This window comes from Hevea brasiliensis, chromosome 9, assembly GCF_030052815.1.
Source record: "Hevea brasiliensis isolate MT/VB/25A 57/8 chromosome 9, ASM3005281v1, whole genome shotgun sequence".
NCBI lineage: Eukaryota > Viridiplantae > Streptophyta > Magnoliopsida > Malpighiales > Euphorbiaceae > Hevea > Hevea brasiliensis.
In genome coordinates, this window is record NC_079501.1 from 11913887 (window position 1) to 11938425 (window position 24539).

General features: G+C 34.4%; 1 protein-coding gene and 2 pseudogenes across 5 annotated transcripts; 1 reads left to right on the forward strand and 2 right to left on the reverse strand.

Moving 5' to 3' along the window:
* The first annotated feature begins 413 nt into the window (after positions 1-413).
* Positions 414-8472, forward strand: LOC131182807 (F-box protein At4g18380-like; annotated as a pseudogene).
* Positions 8473-9893: 1421 nt separating this feature from the next.
* Positions 9894-20434, reverse strand: LOC110638608 (exosome complex component RRP45A). Of its 5 annotated transcripts, none has more exons than XM_021789208.2 (10): positions 20070-20434; positions 19423-19632; positions 19009-19104; positions 18756-18870; positions 17616-17696; positions 17317-17505; positions 13795-14090; positions 11709-11767; positions 10657-10894; positions 9894-10338 (listed from the first exon to the last, which is right to left on the reverse strand). In XM_021789208.2, the coding sequence occupies exons 1-9, from the start codon at positions 20204-20206 to the stop codon at positions 10692-10694; spliced, it is 1386 nt and encodes a 461-aa protein (XP_021644900.2). In that variant the 5' UTR covers positions 20207-20434; the 3' UTR covers positions 9894-10338; positions 10657-10691. The 5 variants fall into 5 exon arrangements, with proteins under 5 accessions (XP_021644900.2, XP_021644903.2, XP_021644906.2 ...); XM_021789211.2 differs by having other exon boundaries at positions 9894-10341; XM_021789214.2 differs by having other exon boundaries at positions 10653-10894.
* LOC110638609 (uncharacterized) lies at positions 15056-17304 on the reverse strand (annotated as a pseudogene).
* Positions 20435-24539: the final 4105 nt, after the last annotated feature.

Here is a 24539-nt window from a genome sequence, read left to right on the forward strand (position 1 = left end):
TTGTGATGGGATTTCCGAGAACACAGAAGAACCATGATGCAATGTGGGTCATAGTGGATAGATTAACCAAGTTTACTCACTTTCTGCCAGTAAGGATGGACTACAATCTAGACAGATTGGCTACATTGTACATTGATGAGATTGTGAGACTCCATGAGGTGCCAGTATCTATTGTGTCAGATAGAGATCCTAAGTTCACTTCTAGATTCTGGGATAGATTGCAAAGAGCCCTAGGAACTAGATTGAACTTCAGTATGTTATTCCATCCACAGACAGATGGTCAGTCTGAGAGAGTGATTCAGATATTGGAGGATATGCTATGAGCTAGTGTGATTGAATTTGAAGGTAGTTGGGACACACACCTACCTTTGGTTGAGTTTGCTTACAATAACAGCTACCAATCAAGCATTGGGATGCCTCCATATGAAGCCTTGTATGGCATGGAGTGCAGAACTCCTCAGTGTTGGGATGAAGTAGGTGAAAGGAAGCTGATAGGCCTAGAGATTGTTTGGCAGACAAAAAAGAAGATTAAGCTTATCAGAGATCGACTCAAGGTTGTATTAGACCGGCAGAAGTCTTATATTGATTCGAAGAGGAGAGATATTGAGTATTCTGTGGGTGACAAGGTATTCCTCAAGGTTTCCCCTTAGAAGAAGATTATGAGATTTGGCAGAAAGGGAAAATTGAGTCCTCGCTTTATTGGACCATATGAGGTTCTGGAGAGAGTGGGTCCTTTGGCATATAGATTGGCACTACCTCCAGAGTTAGAAAAGATACATAATATTTTCTATGTATCTATGTTAAGGAGGTACAGATCAAACCTCTCTCATGTGCTACCTGTTGAAGAGATTGAGGTGAATCCAGACCTCACTTATGAGGAAGAGCCTATTGAGATTCTGGCATATGAGGTAAAACAGCTGAGGAACAAGCAGAAACCACTAGTGAAAGTGCTGTGGAACCATCATTCAGGCCAGGAAGCTACTTGGGAGCGCAAGGAGGATATAAGAAGACAGCACCCACAGCTATTCAGAGACTGACACCAGGTAAAATTTCGAGATGAAATTTATTTTGGGGGGGGGGGGAATTGTAACACCCCTACATGCATAGTCTTTTACATTTTACTATTTCAGTGACCTGTGTCAGTTCGGACAAACTAAAGGCGTAGAACCATAATTAAGTCATTTAGAAAAACAAAGGATAAAGGGTTAAATGAGCCAAGGTCACAGCGATGGGTGACCTAACCGGGAAGTGACTGCGAGGTCAGTCAAAACTCTAATTTCGTATGAGACCTTATGACACCGCAGGCCTAGGAATTATTGCGAAGTTTAGGATATTATGAAAACCCTAGAAAAGAATCAAAAACCAGATCAAAAAATTGAACCAGGGTTTTGGGAGCAATATAGTGCTACTAGTAAAACGGATCAGACCGGCAAAGGGCAATTCGGTCAATTCACTCTTAGAGGTGACTTATGGCCTAAATGTCCCTTAATATGTTGAAAATTAAATTTGTGAAAATTAGATTTAAAGTGCAGGGGCTATGGAAAGAAAAGAAAAAGAAAAGAAAAGAAAAGAAAAGAAAAGAAAATTAAAATAAAAGTTTTATGACATCATCATGCTTACTTAAGCATGATACAATTAATAATTTTAATTTCTAATTTCTTTAATTATGGGATAATAACAAATAAAAGAGACAAAATTTAAAAGAAAAAAAAATTGGCTTCCTTCAACATTGTTGCCGTCCCCTCTCTCTCCACTTCTCTCTCACTTTTATTTCTTTCCTCCATTAAAGCATTTTGAAGCTTTTCTAACCCTAAAATTCAACCATAAATTTAGCAGTTTTCTTGGTTAAACTTTGTGTTTGGATATTGGTAAGAAGATTGGAGTAAGAAAGGAAGGAAAAACTTGAAGAAAGAAGAAGTTGGAAAATTCTCAATTTAAGGTAAGTTAGTTTTAAGCTCTCTCTCTCTCTACATATTGTTGAAATTTTAGTTAAAGAGGTAGAATAACTTAGGAAGTTATGAAAATTTTTCATGAAATGCAAGTAGTGAATTTCGGTCACCATGAGCATGACTAGGGTTTTATGGGATGACTAGGGTTTTATGGGACTTGTTGATGTTAAAGGTGTTAACGAGCTTGATTTAGTAAATAGATGTTAGAGGTATGTTTAAATTGGCATGAATTAAGCAATTGCATGAATTAGGGTTCTTGACCAATGAGAAATTTGGATATTTTGGTGGTTTAGTAAATTGCTACCAATTGACCAAAATGAGGTTTAAATTGGTCAATTGGTGTGATTTTGGGTGTGATTGAATGCATAGATTGGACTGAAGTGTGAAGGTGGTGCTGCCCCAATCTGGACAGTTTGACCTTGGTCCACTTAGGTGGCCATAAATTGAATTCTGTTGCTCCAATTGGTGTGAGCCAATTGGAGATGAAAATTAAGACATAATGCAACAATTTTCATATAGAAACTCTGCCCTAAAACTGACCACAAGTGGGTGAAAAATTAGGTTAAATTCGGATTAGGTACCTTGCCCCTATACAGAATTGACCATATAAATAGTATTTGTTCAAATAGTCATAACTTGGTGTAGAAAGGTCCAAATGACCTGATTTTTATGACATTGGAAAGCTATGACATAGTACTACAACTTTCATGAAGAACATAAACCCAAATTCTGCCCATAACCAAGTCAAATTGTCAACCAAGTTTGATTGCTCAAAACTGCTAGAACCAAAATGGTATCTAAAATTCTGGGTTTGAACCAATCCGGCCAGCCACATTAGAAATAGCATAACTTGAGCTACAAAACTCCAAATGGAGTGATTCAAAAAAAGGAATTAAAGCTAAGACATTAAGAAACAACTTTGATGAAGGAAAGTTAGCCAAATTCCCATTGTAGAAAGACCAATGGAACAATACAATCAAGTGATCCAAAACTGAATTTTTGAAGTTTTACTTAGGGAGATTAGAAATTCAATTGGCAATCAATGCCAGCATAATTGTGACCCAAAATATGGTATGTGGGTGCAATTAGAGTTAACAAACCTATTTAGTATGAAAAAGTCAACACTTTGACCAATTGGTCAAATGAATAGTAACCATCAACATACCGCATACAAAGAGCTCAAAACTTAGGGGAAAATTATAAAAGAAATTTAGTATGCATATAATTAGTGTTGAATTAATTGTGGTAAATGGTTTAAATGAGTATTGCAACGTTTCTAATTTTGTGTTTCAGTAGAAGAAGAGACCAGAAAAGATAAGGAAAAAGGGAGTCAAGGCCTAGAGGTGACTCATACGAGGTTTGTGCACAATAAATTTTGATTTATTGTTTTCTACTTGAAAACTTGTTAGATGTGCATTGTGACCTATTTGTATTAACTATGGGTTTCGAGAAATGTTGTGTTGCCTAATTGTGAATTGAAATTCGAAATGAAAATTTGCTTAATGTTTGAATGAAATGTTTGAATAACTTGATTTTGAATTGGTTTTGGATTCACACTTAGCATGATAGTATCATTGTATTCCTCCTCCATTTATTGATATATGTTTTGATATTCAACATCTTTAAACTTTTATTGTGCACCACTGAGTAAAAGTTACTCAGCGATAGCTTTTATTTGCTGTTACAGATAAGGAAAAAGATAGAGCAGCTGAGTGAGCTGCGTTAGTGATAGGAGAACAGTATTTTTGAGGTCCTTTTTACGGGTATAATATTTTATACCCTTGTAATTTCTGTTGATGTAAATTATGTTCATATGTATTTATGAAATAAATTGAGCAGTTGTACTGAAAAGCTTGTAATAATATTATTTGTGATTTTCTTTTTGTAAACTGAGACTTGTATATGTAAATTAAATTAAATGTCATGATGATGAGTTTTATTGAACTGTGTTGAGATTATGTTGAAATGAGAAATGTTGGAGTTGGGTTTGAGAAAAATACATTGGAAGTGCTTTCTTTTCAGGTTTTGAAGAACTATTTTAAAAAATTACAGCCGGTACTCTATCAAAATTTTTATAAAATTTACATAAAATCATAATTACCAAAATATTTGTTTATGACATAAACTCCAACTAAAGGCTTTTAAATAATGCTTTAACATTACTTTACAATTTTAAAATGATTGAATTTATTTAAAATCCGTTGTAGTGTATTTAATGAGTTATCGATAGGTGAAGTTTGATAATTCATTAGATATACTACAGGATCATGTTGCGTCTTACGGAGAGGTTAAGTGTGACATTCCATCACCATACTTAAGCTCCTAACAAGTTTTCTGCTAGAAATCGTGGTAATCTCATATTGATCTCTCGATAAAGTTTTGAAGTACTTTAAATATACTAATCTCTGCACATGTAGGTTTCTTCTCATGGTGGGAATATAGATTTTTGAGGGTATTGGTTTATTGCTTAAATGGAAGGCAGAGTTAGACAGGAAGCTCAAGAATTGTGTAGTTCTTGGTGTTGGATCTTGTTAAGAAAGCAAAGACCGATATTGATGCAACTAGAGAGAAGACATTGTTGAGCAAGTTCTAACTGATGTTGTGCTCAAGTTATGAGTTGTATGGACGATTTCTTGCCTGCTTGATGCATCTGCAAGGCATTGGTTGTTGAAGCAGGTGGTAGCAAAAGATCACGAGCTTGAAAATTTCACTACAAGTGATGTGAATAAGAAAGATCAGATACGAGAAATGTAGTGAAGTCATTGCCAACATTAGGATCATCACTGGAGCGAACCCCAGTGTCGAATTCGAGCATGTGCCTGTAACACCCCTATGTTCATTAGTTCTGTATATCTTACTGTTCCGTTGACTAGTGTCGGTCCGGACCGTCAAGGAGCTTAGAACCATAATTAATTCATTTAGAAAAGCCATAAACAAAAATTAATAGCAATTGTATGAAGGTGGAATAGAAAGAAAAAAAAAAAAAGCATAATGGGTTAAATGACCGAGGCTACAGCGATGGGTGACCGAACCGAAAAGTGACTATGAGCTCAGTCGCTACCCTGATTTCGTGTGGGACCTTATGGCACCCTAGGCCTAAGGGTTATTGAGAAGCTAATGGTAACGTGAAAACCACAGAAAAGAATAGAGAACCAGTTCGAATAATTAAAACAGACTTTAGAAAGCAAGTCAGGGCTATTGAAAAAACGGATCAGACCGATAAGGGGCAAAATAGTCAATTCACCCTTAGAGGTGACTTTTGACCTAATGATCCATTAAAATGTATGAAATTAAAATTTCATAAAAGAATTACAAACATAAAGATGTGTATGGAAGAGAAGAAAAAGAAAAAAATTTCAAAAGTTAAAATGATTATGACATCATCATTATGCAAGGATGATATCATAATAATTTATAATTTTAAATTAAGAAATTTGGGGATAAATGTTAACTTAAAATGACAAAAGAAAAGGAAAAAAAAATTAATTTCTATCTTCTTCTTCTTCTTGCCGTCTTCCCTCTCTCTCTTCTCTCTCTCTTTCTCTCATTCTACCATTGTTAAGGTGGGAAAAACTTGAAATCCCTTAGCTTCCTTCCTTAAATTCCCTAAGTCCCAACACTAAAATTCACCTTTAGAGCTTACTTATCATTTTGGGAGTAAAAAGAAAAGGAGTAGTGAAGGTTTTGGAAAGCCAACCAAGAGGTTAGTGATGATTCTTTCATTTCTCTTCCTCTTTTCATGATTTGGCACTTAATTGAGTTGAGAATCGTTGAAATTGAAGGAAAAAAAATGCATGATTGGGAAGGGAAGAAATTTTGGCAGCCAAGGGAATAAGGGGAAATGTTGTGTTTTAATTCAATTAACTATGTATACAAATCTAAATGACTAAAGATATGTGATTAGTACACTTTAATTTTATGAATTGTGGCAATTAGAAAAATTAGGGAATGGTGATTAGGGTTTTGGTGTAAACTTTGGGGATTTTGGTGAATTGATGCCCAATTGACATTATTGATGCTTAAATTGGTCAATTGGTGTGCTTATAAGTGTGATTGAATGCATGGAATTGAATTGAAGTTTGAATGTGGTAATGTCCAAATCTGGACAGCTTGACCCTTGCTCATTCACATGGCTATAACTGAAATTCTGTTGCTCCAATTGGTGTGAGGCCAATTGGAGATGAAAATTAAGACCCAAAGCAACAATTTTCATGTAGAAACCTTGCCCTAAAACTGACCACAAGTTAGTATAAAATTAGGTTGAATCCGGATTAGGTACCCTGCCATTGGACAAAATTGACCATATAAATAGTACTTGTTCAAATGGTCATAACTTGGTGTAGAAAAGTCAAAATGACCTGATTTTTATACCAATTAAAAGCTTAGACATATTAGAACAACTTTCATGAAGAACACAAACCCAAATTCTGACCATAACCTAGTCAAATTACCAACCAAAGTTGACTCACCAAAACTGCCAAAACCCTAATTTGCCCAGAATTTCTGGGTTTTGACCAATCCGGCCAATCTTAGTAAAAATGGCATAACTTGAGTTACAAAACTCCAAATGGAGTGATTCAAAAATAGAATTAAAGCTAAGACATTAAGGAACAACTTTGGTGAAGAAAGTTTAGTCCAATTTTCACTGTAGATAGGTTTAATAGAATAGTAAACTTTAGAGACAAAAACTGAAAATTGGGAATTTCTCTTATGGAGCTTTGAATTTCAATTGGCAATCAATGCCAACACAATTGTAATCCAAAATGTAGTATGTGAGTATAATTAGAACTAGTATACCTATTAAGTATGAAAAAGTCAACATTTTACCTAATTGATCAAATGAATAGTAACCCCATAATCTTAAATATAAAGAACTCAACTTAGAAGACCTTATAAGTAAATTTTAAATACAAAATTAAATTGTTAGAATTATTGTAAGAAATAATTAGGAATGATTATTGAAACACTTTAAATTATATATTTCAATTGAAAAGGAGCCCTCTAAAGAAGGGAAAAGTGTGGACTAAGACAAGGCTAATATAAGAGATTTGTGCATAATAATTTTTGACTTCTTGTTTGCTACTTGAAAAATTTATTTGAATATATATGGTGAACAATTTGTGCTTATTATAGCTTTGAGAAATGTTGTGTTGCCTATTTTATAAATGAAAATTTGGAATGAAAAATGCTTAGTGCTTTGCATGAAATGTTTGAACAATATGATTTGAATTTGATTTTGGATTCACAATTGGCATGGCAATATCATTGTGTTCCTCCTCCATTTATGGGGTTGAGATTGACTATATTCCTCCCTCTCTGGCTTGCCAATTTGAGGTTGAGATTGGATGAGCACTCATATAGCTAGCTAGCCACCTCCCTCATTGATTTCGATTAGTGGGGTTGAGTTTGCTTTGTCGTGGTGTACAACACGGTATTGATTGAAAATTTTATGTTATGACCTAAGTTGTGTTATTGATTGGCAGTACTATAATTTATAAATTATTTTGATAACATGATATTATAAATATTGACATCAATTTCATGAAATGTGATTGTGAAAGGGTCTAAATATTTGTTTATCGATGCATGTTTTTATGTTCAACAACTTTAAATTGTTATTGTGCACCACTAAGTAAAATTACTCAGTGATGACTTTTTATTATTGTCGCAGATAGGGGAAAGAATAAAGCAGCAGAGTAAGCTGCTATAGTGGCGAAGAAACATCTTTTGAAGACTTTTACGGGTATAATATTTTATACCCTTGTAATTTCTTTTGATGTAAATATTTTTGTTCATATGTATCTATTAAACTAGTAGAGCAGTTGGACCTTAAAGTTTGTATTAATAATATTTTTGGTTTTCCTTTCTGTCGATTGAGACTTTTGTATATAAATTACATCAAATTATATGATAATGAGGTTTATTGAAAATGTGTTGCATTGTGTTAATTGAGGTGAATTATGTTGGAAATTATTGGGGTTGTGGTTGAAATACATATTGAGAGTATTTTTAACAAGTTTTGAAGAACTATTTTCTCAAATTACAGTTGATACTCTGTCGAAATTTTTATAAAATTTTCAAAATGTCGAAATAATCAAAATTCTAACTTGTGACCTAAACTCCAATTAAAACTTTTAATAATGATTCAACTTCACTTTACATCTTAAAAAGAATTGGATTTGATTTAAAATCGCTTGTAGTATATTTAATGAGTTATCGGTAGACGACGTTCGTTAATTTGTTAGGTATATTACGGGATTATGTTATGCCTCACGGAGGAGTAAGGTGTGACAGTGCCTGTGCTAGAGTTACCGGAAACAGGCTTCATGATGAAGGTTGCAGGGATTAGACCTGTTGATGGGATGATTAGAGTGGAAGTGATGACCATGGTTAATTGCTCGGTTTCGAAGGGAGGAAAGTGAAAACTGAAAAGAAGGCATATGATGAAGCTGTGAGGGAGATGGTTAAGATGAGGAAGAACTGTTTTATATATACATCTATTGAAAAAAAATTACGATTCTAATTTCATGCATACTAAGTAATTTTAGTTTAAAATTACTATATAACTTTAAAAAATTTTAAATTTAATAGAGGACACAATTACCCATTTTGTTGCCCAAAATGGTTTGGAAATTGATTAAAGAAGACATTGTAGTAAATTTGAATAGAAATGGAAGATGGCTACTGCATAGAAAAGGCTTAAAAATTTTAATCTCTTTTTCCCTTTTTATGAAGGTCTGGTTATTATTATTCTGCAAATAAGAACTTGAAAACCCCACTTAGGTGATTTTCATTTCAATAAATCCAAAATTATTATATTTTTAATTTATCCCCAACAAGTAGAAATCTAACATTGAAGAGAACAAATTAACTCCTACAACGCCTGAAGACTATTAATGTTAGTGCACAATCCTGAGCTAGGAAGCATTAGCTTTTGTTAGAACTACGTTTTCCAAAACATATAGTTTGATCTCTACTATTTAAAATTTAATTTGATTTTTATAGTTTGTTAATACTCGCTGCATTAATCCTTATTACAATAAATTTTCATCACTTTAAATCCCTATTATTTCAAATTAAACCGCAGTTTAATATCCAAAATATTAAAATCTGATTTTGCCTTAATTCCTCGATCAGTTGAAACCGAAAGATATATTATGACAAATCCTGGTGAGGTGAGTTTAGTAATTTACCCTCGGAGCTATAACTGGAAATTGCATACTGGATTTGTCAATCAAGCTTTGGCATGTTCCTGTGCTGGACTTCATGTTGCCACATTATGTAATGAGAAACACAAATCAACTTCCTTTATTAATTAGGCAAGTAGAGTACAAGTCATAAAACCAGAGCCAATGCCTCTGCCTAACATTGGTTTCCATAAAATGTTGAACCAATCCATCCATTGCACGCAGCTCAGCTTACTATATGCATAAAGAAAAAGACTTGTGTTTCCAGCCTCTTAGTTATTTCATTCATCCCATAAAAGTCCTTTGGTTTCATCAAGCATTTCCCACTACTCGCAAAGAAAAGCATCAACACCATGTACAACACGGTAAACAGACTAAAATAGCTGCCATATTGCAAACAAAGAAAGCAAAGAAGCAGCATGAATAAAATCATTAGCTTGAAGATGCACTAATAATTTCGAAATTTGTACATTTTACTTGTTATCTTGCAGCACGAGACCATGACTTTAGATTTGCTACAAAAGAGTTGCATTAACAACATAGGGACGAAAATTTCAACAGTGCATAATCCATATCAACAACAAGTGTAGTGTTAAACCTAATCAACTGAAGATTTCACCTTTCACCAGAAACTCCATTGAGGGTTTGACAATTTAGGGATGGGGATGGAGTGAAAGGCTACCAGACAACCGAAGGAATTAAAAAGGCATATGGAAATCCACAACACAGTTACAAAAGCTTATGGAAAACAGAGAGATTGTACCACAAGTTGAATGAAAATCCACTATAAGCTTGATGTTTGCATAACAATTTTTTCCTATTTTCTTCCCTTTGTGAGATAACAAATTTGTCGGAACACCTTTTTATATGGAACTTTTAAAAAAAAAAAAAAAAAGTGGCGTTAGGCATGCCCCATCCCCTGTGGGAGCTCTAATAAATTAATCAATCCAAAATTCTTTAAAAAAGAAGAAGAAGATGCAACTTGAGCAATGTAGAGATATGATCAACAAGCCATAACTGACTCCTCAGCAGGCAAAAACAACTTATATTGTGAAGGATCAACTCTCTTTATGGTTTTCACTTAAACACACTGGCTACTATTGATCCCTCCATGTCATTCACCAATGAGTGGCGTAAATTTTTCAACACCATCTACTTTCCAACTTAACAATGAGAGTTTAAGGAACTTGTACCTTGAGAACCTGCTGCAAAGGAACAACAGCTAGTTAACCATGTGAATCTTAAGGAGACAAACTAATTCAATAGAATAAAACAGAAAGTATCCAATGGTGTTCTGAAAAATTGAAGGACTTCTGATTTTATCCTATTTCTAAAAGGATCCATTTTTCTTCTGCAAAGAAGGCAAAAGGGCTTTTAATACTTCTAAACAGATCTACAGATATTGCTAAGTTAGGTTGTCAATGTCACAAATGATTTTAAATGTAATTCTTTTGGTCATAAAATCGATGAAAAACATAAAAGGACTATGAGCTTAGAAAGATAATATTTGCCATACATACATGAAATGATGAAATTTCTCAGGTCAGAAGTTCATCTAACTTGCATTCATGCTGGAGGATGTCTTTTTCCTTCTCTTGTTCTTAGGCTTTACAGTATCTTTCAAAGTCTTCTCTCCACTCATTTGAGGCCCAGCATCAGCAACTGAAGTAGCTGGTTCAGTATCATCAGGTATTTTATCTTCCTCAAATTGAGTGCTCTTTTGCTCAGCTCCTTTATGTTTATTGGGTGTTGATATTCCTGCATGTTTCACACACAATACAAGTCAGCTCTCTCTCTGTTATCTAACATTAACAGAATCACCAAGTGCATTCTGGATTCATAAAACTATAGGGGTGTGCACTTTCTGGTAAGATTTACTTTCTGTTTTGTGACTCTACAGACTACATAGTGCAGGGATGCATCTCACATCATGCTAGACATGTATAATCCTTTCTCATAAAACAGAATTGTCAAAAAGATTTGAAAAACACAAGGCATGACCTTGCAAAAGGGGGAAACACAAGGTCTACAGAAGATATTATAAATCAGAACCTAGATTTCCAAATAATTTAAATCTTTTACTAAAAGAAAAACATGTAAAAGCCAAGACCCGAGACAGTCATAAAAACCAAAAAAAGATAAAGTGTAATGCTTAACCAGGAACCACCCATTGAGTGACCTCAGGAACACTTGATTTAGATGGCAGATCAAAAGCTCAATGCTCTCAAGATATATCGAGGCATTATCTGATGATCCAAATAAAGTAAAATGAAAACACAAAATAATTCTCAAGATACAAAGCAATGCAACAAGGATGTGAACTATAGTCTTCCTGTCCCCCTTAAATACAGCACCATAGAGCAATCCCATAGTCTCTCTAGGAATCAATGAGATATTCTGCTGAGCAAAAATTTCACTGATTACTATCCAAAATAACAAATGGATCAATGCTAAATTCTACTTAAAATTCCTATTGATATCAAGTTCTGCTTCAGATTATAATATATTTCAAAATAAGGCTACAACAAACCAATTTCTTGCACTTTAGAAGCCAATTGCACAAGTTGCATACCACATGAAGCTAGAGAAGCTTTCAGGGAATCTGAATCAACACCCTTCGAATAAGGATCCCTAAGACAGAAAAAAATTAAAAAAATATATATATATTAAGCAAAGCATATGGAAATGAGCCTTTCAATAAGTTAACTGACATGCATTCACAGTTGAAGCTTTCAAGAACCTAAGTCTCAGAATCACTCGAATATTCAGCATGCATATTATCATAAGTATTCTTTTAATGCATCACTGAACAAGTCCACGCCATTCCAAATTTGGTTATATAGTATATCTGCATACAAGTTCTGTGAAGGCCGAACTGGTGATAGAGAAGGAGTTAGTTTGGATGGAGTGGTACTGCCTCAAAGTAATCACTTTAAATATCTCGGCTCAATCCTTCAAGCAAATGGGGATGTGAGGGGGATGTTAGTCATAGGATTAAAGCCGGATGGTTGAAATGGAGATGTGCCACGGGAGTTTTATGTGATTGCAAGATTCCCAATAAGTTGAAAGGAAAATTTTACCGTGCAGCCATACGACCGACTTTGTTATATGGTAGTGTGTGTTGGGCACTGAAGGAGTCGTATTTGTCTAAGATAAGAGTTGCTGAGATGAGAATGCTAAGATGGATGAGCGACCATATTAGACTAGATAAAATCCGTAATGAGAGTATTAGAGAAAAGGTAGGAGTAGTACCAATTGAGGATAAGTTGAGAGAAGAGATATTGAGTTGGTTTGATCATGTGAAGTGTAGACATACGGAGGCTCCAGTTAGACAAGTATAACACATTAAGTTAGAGGATAGAAAGAAAAGAAGTGGTAGACCTAAACTGACTTGGAAGAGAGTAGTACAACATTTCTGAAGATTTAACCCAAAATCGTTTAGAGTGGAGAAAAAGAATCCATGTAGCCGACCTCAAATTTTTGGAATAAAGGCTTAATTAAGTTGAGATGAGTTGAGTATATCTGCATACAGCAGTTAAAATTAGATCATTTTGTACTTCAAGGCACTTAAGAATGACTTTACAAGCTGCCCGTATGCTAATAGAGGAATGAATCATAGGAAATAATATCAACTTGAACCTTTTTGTTTGCTTCCAATCGCCAACGCAGCCTATTTAAGCTCAGTAATAACCAAACTAGTTCAAGAAAGCTATGGATTCTAAGTACTTGAGTTAGCACTCAATGACACAACTCACGCATCACTATAATCAGCTCAATGATAACCAAATTAGTTCAAGAAAACCATGGTTCAAGCATAAGACATTAGGCAAAAATATAGAATGGTTATGCTTCAAATTCTTTAGAAAATGGGAATATAGCATTCACTCTCTGCTGAACAAACTACCAATTTCTCAAACAGCACCATTTAAAACCTACACAGTTGTCGTCAAGCTAGACCACAACCAACTGAACTGGAAATTTGGTTTGATTTATCAATTAGAAAAAATATATTTCAGTTTTAAAAAAAAAAATTGAAAGTTTAACATTTATGGCTCAGCTTTAGTTAATTAGTTTCCTTTCTATATATAACAATACCAACTACAGAAATTGTATTTATAATGTACAACACATAAAGATTTCTTTTATCATTCAATTATTTATTTATCCCCAGTAGACAAATAAACTTACAAAGTCAACAGCATAAATTTCTTCACCAAAAATATTGGACTTCTCATTCGAACAAGAGAAGAAACCAAACAGACTGTAATGTTATGGTTGGTTTGGTTCAATTTCTATACTAAAAACAGTATTTGTTTGAAAAATGGTGATGCAGTATAACAAAATGAGACAATAGGTCATACAGCCACATAAATAATACATTATCTCCCTAACAAAATTTTCACTCACAAATCCTAGGTAAGCTAGCTTACTTAACAAAATATATATCTATAGTTTTAACAAGCTCATAGTCTTCTTTTTATAGGAAAAAAAAATTATTAATAAAAAAAGGGAGGAAAAAAAACAAAAGCACACAAGTAAAACAGATAATTATGGCTCTAAAGAATGGGTGCAATGCCTTCCTTTCCCTTCACCCTTCTAAAAATGGTTCTTGACATTTGACAATGCAATATGAGACTTTGGAAAGGCTAACACCATACCATCTAGAACGCCCCCCAAGGAAATTTGTAGCATTGCCCTCTCGGCAACTAGTTCCGCCTTGTTCAGATGACCTCAGACCACCATCTATGTCATTACTTTGGCTTGTGCAGCTTTCCTCAGATACTAGCTTCAATCTCTCCGTCTGGTCTCTTGACAATTCACTATTGCCCCTGTGCATGAAAGATTTGTTTTCATGCTCCCTAACATCACCACCAGATAAGCTAACATTGACAGCAACAGAAGTAGAATGGCGCTTGATCTTGCGTAATGCTCTCTCTGTGCTGTATGCCTCAACCTACATTAAATTGCACTACAAAAGATTAGACATATAGCAAGAGGGGAAAAAAAAATCTAGTGGCTAAATGATGCTAGAAGCCTAAAAGCAGGAACCAAAAGAGTATTATCATTCCATGTCATACACCAATCGAGCTGCTAAAAAGAAAAAAGGATATTATATGAAATTGAAAAGCATCCATCGTTCGTTTCTTGAAGTAAACAAATCCCCATGGTTGTATCAATTTGAATTTTTTCCTTCTCTTTTATTCTTCCCTTTCAACAAGACAATTTAGATATATGGTAATATCAGTTGAAAAATGCTAATGTTATGTTATCAGAAAATATAATCCCAAGTTCCCAACTTGGTGAGGGAAAGGGTTGCATTCAGAGAACTAAACTGAAGGCATTTGGTGCATTCCCAAGAGCATATTTAAGCAAAATTTGTCCAGTATATGATATACTATTTGCACAAATTTAGCTACTTAGCCCTTAACCAGGGAAGATTTTATCCACGCTATTTAAATTCAACTGCAAAAATCCTCTTAACTTTGCCCTCACCTGGAACAGGACTCATAAGACTATAATAACAATTATCCCCGCGTTGACTTGTTGAAAAGAAAGCGAACAACTAAGTTGGAAATGACTAGAAACTGGCAATGTCCAAAGCATCAGTTCTTAGGTTGCACATAGTGATAGTAGACATGATGAACCATATTATAAAGCTGCTAAAACAAATCATTGGAGCTGTATCTAGAATTAAGGCAGCACCAACTCACAGCTTCCAGTTCATCTCATAATTGAGAACTTGAGATATTCCAAAACGAGATAAAGAAAGAGAATGATAATTCGGGCTAGTAGGGAGAGAAATAATTGAGTAACAGACCAACAGGAATGTGGAATGTAAAACCTAGAAAGGGGGGGGGGGGGGGGGGGCGGGGGGGGGGGGGGGGGAGGAGGGTTAATTACATCAATTGTCCCTGAACTTAGGGTGTAGTTTCATTTTCATCCCTGAACTTTAATTTGTTACAATAAAATCCCTTAACTTCAATTTATTTTCACAAAAATCCTTGTAACTTATAATAGCAGGTTTACAGGTAAAAAATAATGAAACTACCCTTTTACCCTCTCCACCATAAACCAAGATTGGTTGAGACAAACCTTTATTCACTTTATTCATTAATTAATCAAATTATCATTACCCTACCATCATAAGCGCATGTTAGCACTCCTACTTTTTATACCCACTAAAATCTACCGAATAACAAAAAGATAAAGAAATCAAATTATCGGGTTCTTGAGTTCTGGTCTGCACTAAACTTGCAACTGAAAACAGGTTGACGTATATTCCCTTTTATCTGAAAAACCACTGGGCTACACTCAGGTTCGCCATCAAACTGAAAAACAAATCGTGGGTCTAGTTAACCCGGACTACCAGATGGAGTCGAGCCGCTGGTCTATCTAGCTGGTTCCCCAGCTTTAACCATCTATTTTGAAATACTATTGGGTTGGACTGAAGACCTGGACCTGACCCAGTAACTTCCCGCTATTGACCCCGCAAGTGCGTCCCATCTGGCTAGTGAACACTTCCACACAGAGTGTGATTGGCTTAACAGGGAGATAGCGAATGGCGTTAGCATCAAGGTGGAAGCCATTGGCGGAGGTGGAGGTGTTAGGAGGAGAGTCATTAGTAGTAGAACAAAGAGGGATGAGAGCGGTTTGGAAAGGGAAATTCTTGATGCGTAATTTGCAGAAACAAGGCGTGGTTGATGGGTGGACACCAGAACCAGCGGGTTTGGTGGCCAAAGAGAGTTTTAGAGCGAGAAATTCGACGATTAGACGAACAAATGGACATGGATGTGTCATGGATAAATTAACGTGGCATTCGCCAAAGCCCAAAATATGGAAGATATAGAAAGGAGAAGGCAGAAATCAACTTGTAGAATCTTTGATCAAGAAGTGTGTCATGGATCAACAAGAAAGAAGCATGAGTTCCGCTTTGTCGAAAAACCCATTTCTCCCTTTCTCGTCAATTTGTGTCATTCTGGCAACAGGGGACTGCAAATCTGATTGGAAAATTTTCCCTAAGTTGTGACTAGTTGAATAGAACTTAGAGGCGGTGAAAAGGTGATTGGAAATAGACCCATCGCTCACCGCTCAATTTCTCCACTAGCGTCAACATTTCAAGAGTTGTTATCAACGATGCTTGTCGACATTTCAAGGTGATTGGAAATAGAGCTGCCTGAGGATGTTGAGGTCATTGCCATCATCGATGCTTATTGATTTTGGCTGGAAGAAAACAAACAGAGGGGAGAGGGATTGCGATGCTAAATGGGATGGTGGAGCTCAAAACGCGATTTGTGTTTTCGTAAAGATGGGAGAGAAAAAGATAAAAGAAATGAAGGGATAAAATGGTGATTTTATTTTTAGCAGAGAGGGACAAAAAGTTAATTTCACACTTTTTAACCTGTAAACTTGTTATGGCAGGTTACAAGGATTTTTTATGAAAATAAATTGAAGTTAAAGGATTTTATTGTAACAAATTGAAGTTCAGGGATGAAAATAAAATTACCCCTCAGTTCAGGGACGGTTAATGTAATTAACCAGGGGGGAGGATGGGTGATTGGAAGGGGAGACACAAGCAGAGGTGAAGCTTGAAAGAGCATATTAAGTGCAAATAAATTCTTAGAACCTCTGCTTACCTGCATTATAAAACCCTTATGGCTTATGAATGCAAACCAATCCCAATTTGAGGTTGCTAAACCATGGTTGAAAGACACCAATTAAGGTTGGCTTGTCAGACAAATAAACTAGAAATAATAACAGTGCCAAAACCAAATTGTAGATAAACAACACTTAGTTCGTTATTTTGTTTACACCAGTACATGTCTTAATAGTGAAAACACAGTTTTGCCACTAAATTTGTTGCATGCTTCAAATATGATCACTAAGACACTCAAATGTGTTTAATTTCATTTACAGATTTTTATGCCCTCACTTATGGTAGTAAGATATAACAAAATGCAAACACAGGAATGAAGAAGTTCTTTAATAATGGATGGTGGCAAAAGGTTGATACAGGAAGATTGGTGCTTCATTGATGCATAATATCCTACCATCCAATAATAAAAGTAGTTTTGGTATTTTGTACAGAAATCACTATGGTTTTCAAGTTCAGTTAATCAAGTGGTTAATATGCAGAAAAGGCACCTCAACTTTCAAAAGACATTTGTATAGAAGAAACTCACTGCATCTTTTATCTTCTTTGTTATGGACTCAGCATTCCTAGACGCAAGTCGCAAACAACGCATTATATCACTCTGTGTCACACCCTCTCCTCCAGCTTTCTGAATAGCACAAATATCACCATTTGCGTTCACTGTAACAGTCATTCTTCCCCCCATAACAGCCTCCTCATTATGGGTTGGATCTATCAACTACATGAAAATCATTTAGATTAAATTGATTGGTACATTAATAACTTGAGCTCTACAGGATTGCACAAACAACTAATAAAAAAAAATATCGTAGGAATAAATTTACCCACCATGGTGTGCTCACTGTTGAAAAATGCAAAAGTTACAGCTATAGGAAGATGATGCACTATCAATGGAAGTGGTTCTTTCACCTGCCAGAATAAAACAAGATTAATATGAAGATAAGAAAAATTTTTTAATTTATATAATAGACTAAAATTATCAGAATGACATTTAGCACCCAAAAAAGACAACATTTAAACTGAGAAAGAGAGAAAGATGGGGAATTCTTATTAAGAACTATCTCAGCCTTATACGATGGATTATGGAAATTGGTCGTCTTTAGCTATTTTGACGAAGTCATGAAGTCTGAGAACATAGAAATATGGGCACTTCTTTGGCCCTGGACTATTATTCTTCACATTAGGTGAAAAGTATGCAGAGGTTGGCCAATGAAAAAGCTGCAATTTCAGGAATGAGCAAATTCCCTCTTTAGCGCTAAAACTTCAGAGGCAACCCTAAGCAATTTGATGCATTAAATGTTTTGCTTTTAGGATGATGGAAGAGATTCCTTCTTTTTTTTTTGGGTAAATAATCTTGGTCTGCTTTCTTTTATGTGTTTTTTTTTTTTTTTTTGTTTCCAACTTCTATTGATCCCATAGTGCTATTTTCCTATAAAAAAATTAACGAGTTAGAATCTTTAGTTGAAGATGAGGTTGAGAATCTACTCTGACATGTGACTTTCAAGCAAACACTCAGCTCTTCACGTCCAATATGATCACTTTCAAGTACTCCTAATAAGCAAGCACTAACCTACTACTATATGCTACAAAGTACATGCATAAGACAGTAATAAACAGGGAATAAAAGAGCAAGTTCAGTTCAGTGAAAAATCAACAAAAAAATGGATACTAAACTCCACTACCCAATAGAAATCATTACACTCATATTGCAAACCAACTACATCATTGAGGACATAGTAACAGTAAATCAAACTACAGGAAATATTAGAGACACTAAAAACCGTAGGAATGTAATTCCTGTATGGTATCAAGAAGTCAAAGTAAAAATCTATTTGATTGTCAAGAAGGGGGAAAAAGTTTGACCATGATTAGAGATGATAATTTTCAGCCCCAGGAGGATCTGAAATGTAAAGACACATTGATATGAGGTCTCAAGAACATGTAATATGATATATAAAATGAGCTAACCTCAGGTGGATGTACTATCACTTGCTGACCGTCTTCTCCTCCTAATGTACATTCTGGCCTCTGAAATGTCAAGAGAGCAGCTAAAGCAGCAATATTGGCAGCATCAACAAGATTCCTGTTTCCACAACAAGCAGGCAAATAAAAATAAGGGTAACAAATATTTAGCATTAGCAAAACAACAAATTAAATAAAATCTGCAGGAAAAACTAACAAAATAAAATATGAAGGGAGAAGGGGAGCAATTATAGCTTACCCCCCATTGTCTAAGATGTGAAGGTCAATTCGAATGGCCCATACTAACTTCCCAGCAAGAACACAAAGTGATTCTTTATCCACTGCCCTGCTTTCCCTGCAGATCAATTAAAATTCTAAAATGAATTTATTTTGATACAGAACAACATTCTAAAAGTCCCTATTTTTTTTTTAAGAAGGCTTGCCTCTATATCCCGTTTATGTAATTCTTGTTTGTCAGTTCTTACCGCATCCTTCAGTAAAGATGTCCAAATATAATAAATATGATTTATCAAACAGCAATAGATCATTAATATAACAAAATTTGTAATAAATGTGAAAATGTATTATGATAACGCTACCCTTAACATGTAAAATAATTTCCAGTGGATGTACCTGATTCCATTTAAATTGATCCAAGTTAAACAGAAATCACCTTAGACCTCGGTCGATTATTCGGCCCAACTCCACTGCAGATTCTCCAGGACGGCCTGGCTCAAATGAAGGATCAGCCATGGGCGAGAACTCCGTAAAAATCGAAAGTGACCCTTCATTTGGTCGGTCTCGATAAGGTTGAACTAGTTGACTTGTCACAAAACCCATTACATGAGTCTGGCCTAGCTGCACCTCTGATGACCCATCTTCTCTGCAAATTCAAAATGAAGAAGTAAATAAGCAATAACGGCAAAAACATGAGAATTTACAGAAGCAAAGAGCTACGATCATAGCAAAGCGAACTGCAGCCAAATGTTAGCAATTAACCTGCTACAGCTGCCCAGCTCACCATTTTCATCCCTCAAACAGCAACCAAATTCTATCTTATCATCACAAATGCAGAAAGCTAAAATATACTTTTCCTTCTCAAGTCACCAAACAAACATAACAAACTAAACCCTGAATTCAAAACTCCAGAAAATCCCAGCAGATTCTTTTCGTCAACTCTTTAGTTTTCAAAATCAAACTTCACTAAGAAATAGAATTCCCAATCTTGAAACCAATTCATCAACCATTAAAGACTCTAACTTACCATTCTACTAGTTTTAGCCCAACAAAACTCAAACAACATACGAGAAGCAAACTTGCCTGCCAAACTTGATTGTTATTTTACGATACTCAAGGGGATTACGACCGTCGACTCTCATGTCCGAAGCCAAAGCAGTCTCAATGAATTTCTTCTCGTTCACAGTCATTCGCCATGCATTCGTCAATCTCGCATCCATTCTACTGTACTGTTTCTCAAACTTTACTTTAAGAATGGGGATAAGTAAATGGTCGCCGGCGACAAAAAGAGAAGCCGGAAAAAGGTTCCGCACCAAAAATTGGTCCTTCTCAAGTGGAGAATTGGAAAAGAGTGTGACTAGTGAGTCTGGCTTGGCAGTTGGGAATTTCAACAACTTAAAACCCTAGGCCTAGGGTTTGGCTCAAAGAGTCTTTATTTTTTTTTTTTTTTTTTCAAAGTGTCCGTTTGACATACATGGATTAATAGTAGATTTTTTATAAAATCCTAATCCACAGAAGGAGAGTTGCATATAAAATGCATAATCGTTTTAAAAATAAATAAAATTAAAAATTTATTAATATTATTATTTAATTTATCATTAAAGAAAAAAACTCTCTTTTGAACCATCATCTATCTCAAACAAATATAACGTTAAAATAATTTTTACCTTATTTTTTTTATTATTTTACCCTTTATTTTAAAAAATCTTATTTCACTTTCTTACATTTCTTAAAAAAAAATTGTTAGAAATTAATAGATTATGGTAAAATTATCTTATTTGAATTTAAATTTAATCATTATTTTTAATATTTAAATTTATTTTTAATATTTAAATCTATTTTAATATATTCGTTCAGTTATGTCAAGGACCCAACTTATGGGCTGGACCAATACTAAGACCTGGGCCAGTCTAAAGTCTCAAAGGCCCGTAGTAAGCCTAACTATTCATTAACCCAACAGCTCAATTTCAAGAATTCAATCGGACAGAGTCCAGTCATAAAATGGACCTTTCAACGGGAGTTTTTTTTTTACTCACCCGACCTGTATTATATAATCAATTGGGGAGCTCAGCTCACCCTCCACATACTCAATGTAATAAAAATAAATGGAAGCTCAGCTCCCTCGTTCAGTCCATCAAACATGCATATAATAATACGTTTACAGGTCCAACATGATAATTTATATTACAGACATAATTCAAATAAATATTTCTAACACATGCGGAAAATTCTAAGAGTTAACAGGTTTATACAAACATTAATAAATGACCTGCGAGGGAGAAAAGCAGGTTAACCTAAAAAATATCCTTCTGTGGCCTGAAAAAATATTGAACAAGAGTGAGCGTTCGACTCAGAGAGTAAAATATCAATTTTAACCATAATCTCTATAACTATCTAAAGTTAATGCACCCTGTAGAGTGAAATGCAATATCAGCAATATTTTCACATCATAACATCAAAAAGGTAATTTGGAGCACTCACACACCCAGTAATATCAATCATAATATATAGGAGCTGATCCTTTATACATCTCTCTTAAATCTAACCTGTGCCAGCGAAGAACTCAAGCCAGACTTTCGCTTAATAAACCAAATCGGGGTCCCAGCGAAGAACTCAAGCCATGTCTATCCCGAAGGACCGGGTCCCAGCGAAGATCTCAAGCCGTGTCTACTCGTCCTATCCATAGCAAACACCACATCACACGCACGCTAACGCATGCACACTGCTTTAAATTACCACAACAACATCCATGGTACTTTAACAGTTGTGAATGCAACATAAAACGTGCATAGAGTTTAACTACATAGATATATTCATATAAGTGATGCATGGACATGCTTGAACATATAATAATAGTGAAATTACAATTAAAATTAATATTTTACTCACCTGACAATTTTATTACAATTGTTTAATACAATTGACTCAATACAACCCAAGAAAAGACCAAATACGTCATAAGTCGTGCCGAAAATCCGGCAAAGTCTCCCATATACCTAGAACCTACCCAACCTGTAAATGGATTTAAAACACACTTCTATATCTACCAACCATACACCTACAACTCAATCACATCACATAGCCCCTCCTGGGCCCATCCAAACAGTCATCAATCACGATATGTAAAATTATAGTTTAGTCCTTATAATTGATCATTTTTTGCAAAAACCACTCAAATAAACTCTAAAAATTCTAAAACTTTGCCCCGCTGGCCTTAGCAATATTACTAGGCTAATGCAAAAAGAATCATAATTTTCTGAGCTATCACGAATATTTTATGGATTTTTAATCCCATTTAAGTACTAGAAAATTATGAGAAAGCAAGATTCGGGTTTACCTATGCCGATTCCGACTTTGAGGATACGCTCGGGACGTCTGACAATGGTGGGGTAGTCAAATCTCGATCCAATTCGGAGACTTTTTTGGTAGCCGGTCTGTTTAGCCGAAAATTCACAAATCCGGACAACTGTCGAATTTCCGCGAATTGAAGATACCTACACGAAGCCCACAACACGGGGGTTAGTATAAAATTTTTACGGAATTTTCTAAGCTCATTTAATGCTCGGAAAAATACTATGAAGTTCCGTGGGACCCACTAAAAAACGGTGTCGAAAAATTTCAAAATTTATATTGCCGCGAAACTCTCGATGAGTGGAGCGCTCTGATACTCTCGGTTTTCTCGTGGGGTTCACAGTTTACGAGAAATCTAGCCCAAAAATTAAAATGGGCTAAAACTTTTCGGACAAAAATTGGATAAATCGCTTGATGGATTTTGGTGTTCTTAGTGTCTATGGAAAGCTCTCGAGGTGTAGATGGTGTTTGACACAAGACTGGGCCCGATTGGTGGTCGGATCGATCGAATTTTAGCCAGGAAGATGAAGGGGAGCGCTGCGCATTGCGCTGCTTCGCGGCGATTTCCCAGCGTTCCAAGCGGGAGCCGGCGATGGGGGGAGGCTGGGGTGGCGCGCCGGCGAGGTGGGAAGGGCTGGGTGGCTGTTGGCCGGTGAGGGGAGGAGGGAGGAGAGAGAAAATGGGAGAGAGAAAAGGAGAGGTCGGGATGCGCGCGGGGAGAAAGAAAAAGGAAGAAGAAGCCGGTCCGATTCAATCCGGTTCGATTCGGCCGGTCCGATTCAATATACAAAATTTTAAATTTTTACTATGCCTTGGGACAAAAAATGAGGCCCAAAAATTTCGAAAAAATTCTAGAAAACTCAAAAAAAATCGTAAATTCTAAATATATTTTTAGTTTTGCCACGTAGTCTTTAAATTAATTTTTAAAAATCATCAAAGTTTTTATTTTCGAAAAAATCAAACATGATTTCTAAAATCTGAAAAATTTCAAATAATTTCCTAAAATTCAAATAAAATAAAATATCAATATTTACTCAAAAATAATAAATTTAAAAATTAGGGGTGTTACAAGTTAAATACTCAAAAATATCTAACTCATTTATATACATCAATAACAAATAAATTTATATTTTTATTTATTTGTAGTATTTGTAAACATAAACAATTTTATTTTTAAATAATCATATTCATATTTTCTCAATAAATAATAATGAAAAATATAATTTTTATGATATAATTTTTTTTACAAAAATAGTATCTATTTTTATCAATATTAAAAATAGCAATTATAACAGTCTTCGCCTTAATCACTACAGACTTGGCACTTCCATTCTGTTATTCATTTCGGAGATTGAAAATCATATTTTTAATTATTAAAAATAATATTAGTAGATTTTATAAACATTTAAATTCTAATTTATCATATTAAAGAAACTATTATAATTATTATAATTAAAATTAATAAGATAAAAAAAGAAAAATTAAAAATATATGCAAATTTTAAAACTCCCTATGTAATTAGTGTAAATTTTAAGTTTTATTTGAAAATATTAATTGTTTAGTAATTATGAAATTAGTTATTTTATAAAAAATAATAATATAGCTTGTCCAATTAATTAAATGCTACTGACAAATAGGATTTTAAATTTATTTTATTTTATAGCGCAAACTTAAAAAAAAAGTTAAAATATATTTTTTAAAGTAAATTACTAAAAAACAGTGTTATTAAAAATTAATTTTAAGTTAAATTTAATATTTGTCATCATAAAAATTAAAAAATAATTAAATATTTATTTTAAATATGTTTTTAACAACGTTTAAAATTATTTTTTTATATATAAATTAAACAATAACAAGGAAGTTCTTAACATTAAGTGGTTTTTTTTTTAAAAAAAATGTAAATGAACTTTATATATTAATCAAATCAAATGACAAATCATCAAACCCAACTCCAAAAAGTCAGACTCAGATAATATTAAGTGATTAGATGCTTAATAAGTTATTAATTTCATTAACAAAATGCTGATTTGGCTCACAGCAAAAATTACATATGCCATAAAATTTTATTTTGTTGTTTTAAAATTATTATTTTTTTAAATACAACCTGTAGCTGACCTTGATATATCTTTAATAATCGTCATATAATTTCATTATTAAATATTAAAATAAATTTGATAATGATTGTAAAATAAATTTAATATA

Coding starts and splice junctions, on each gene's coding strand:
- LOC110638608 (XM_021789208.2), bottom strand. CDS start 20,206: ATGGATGCGAGATTGACGAATGCATGGCGAATGACTGTGAACGAGAAG. Junction 17,697..18,755: donor TGATAGTACATCCACCTGAG/GTTAGCTCATTT, acceptor TTATTCTGGCAG/GTGAAAGAACCACTTCCATT. Junction 11,768..13,794: donor CTTGGGGGGCGTTCTAGATG/GTATGGTGTTAG, acceptor TTTCTGTCTTAG/GGATCCTTATTCGAAGGGTG.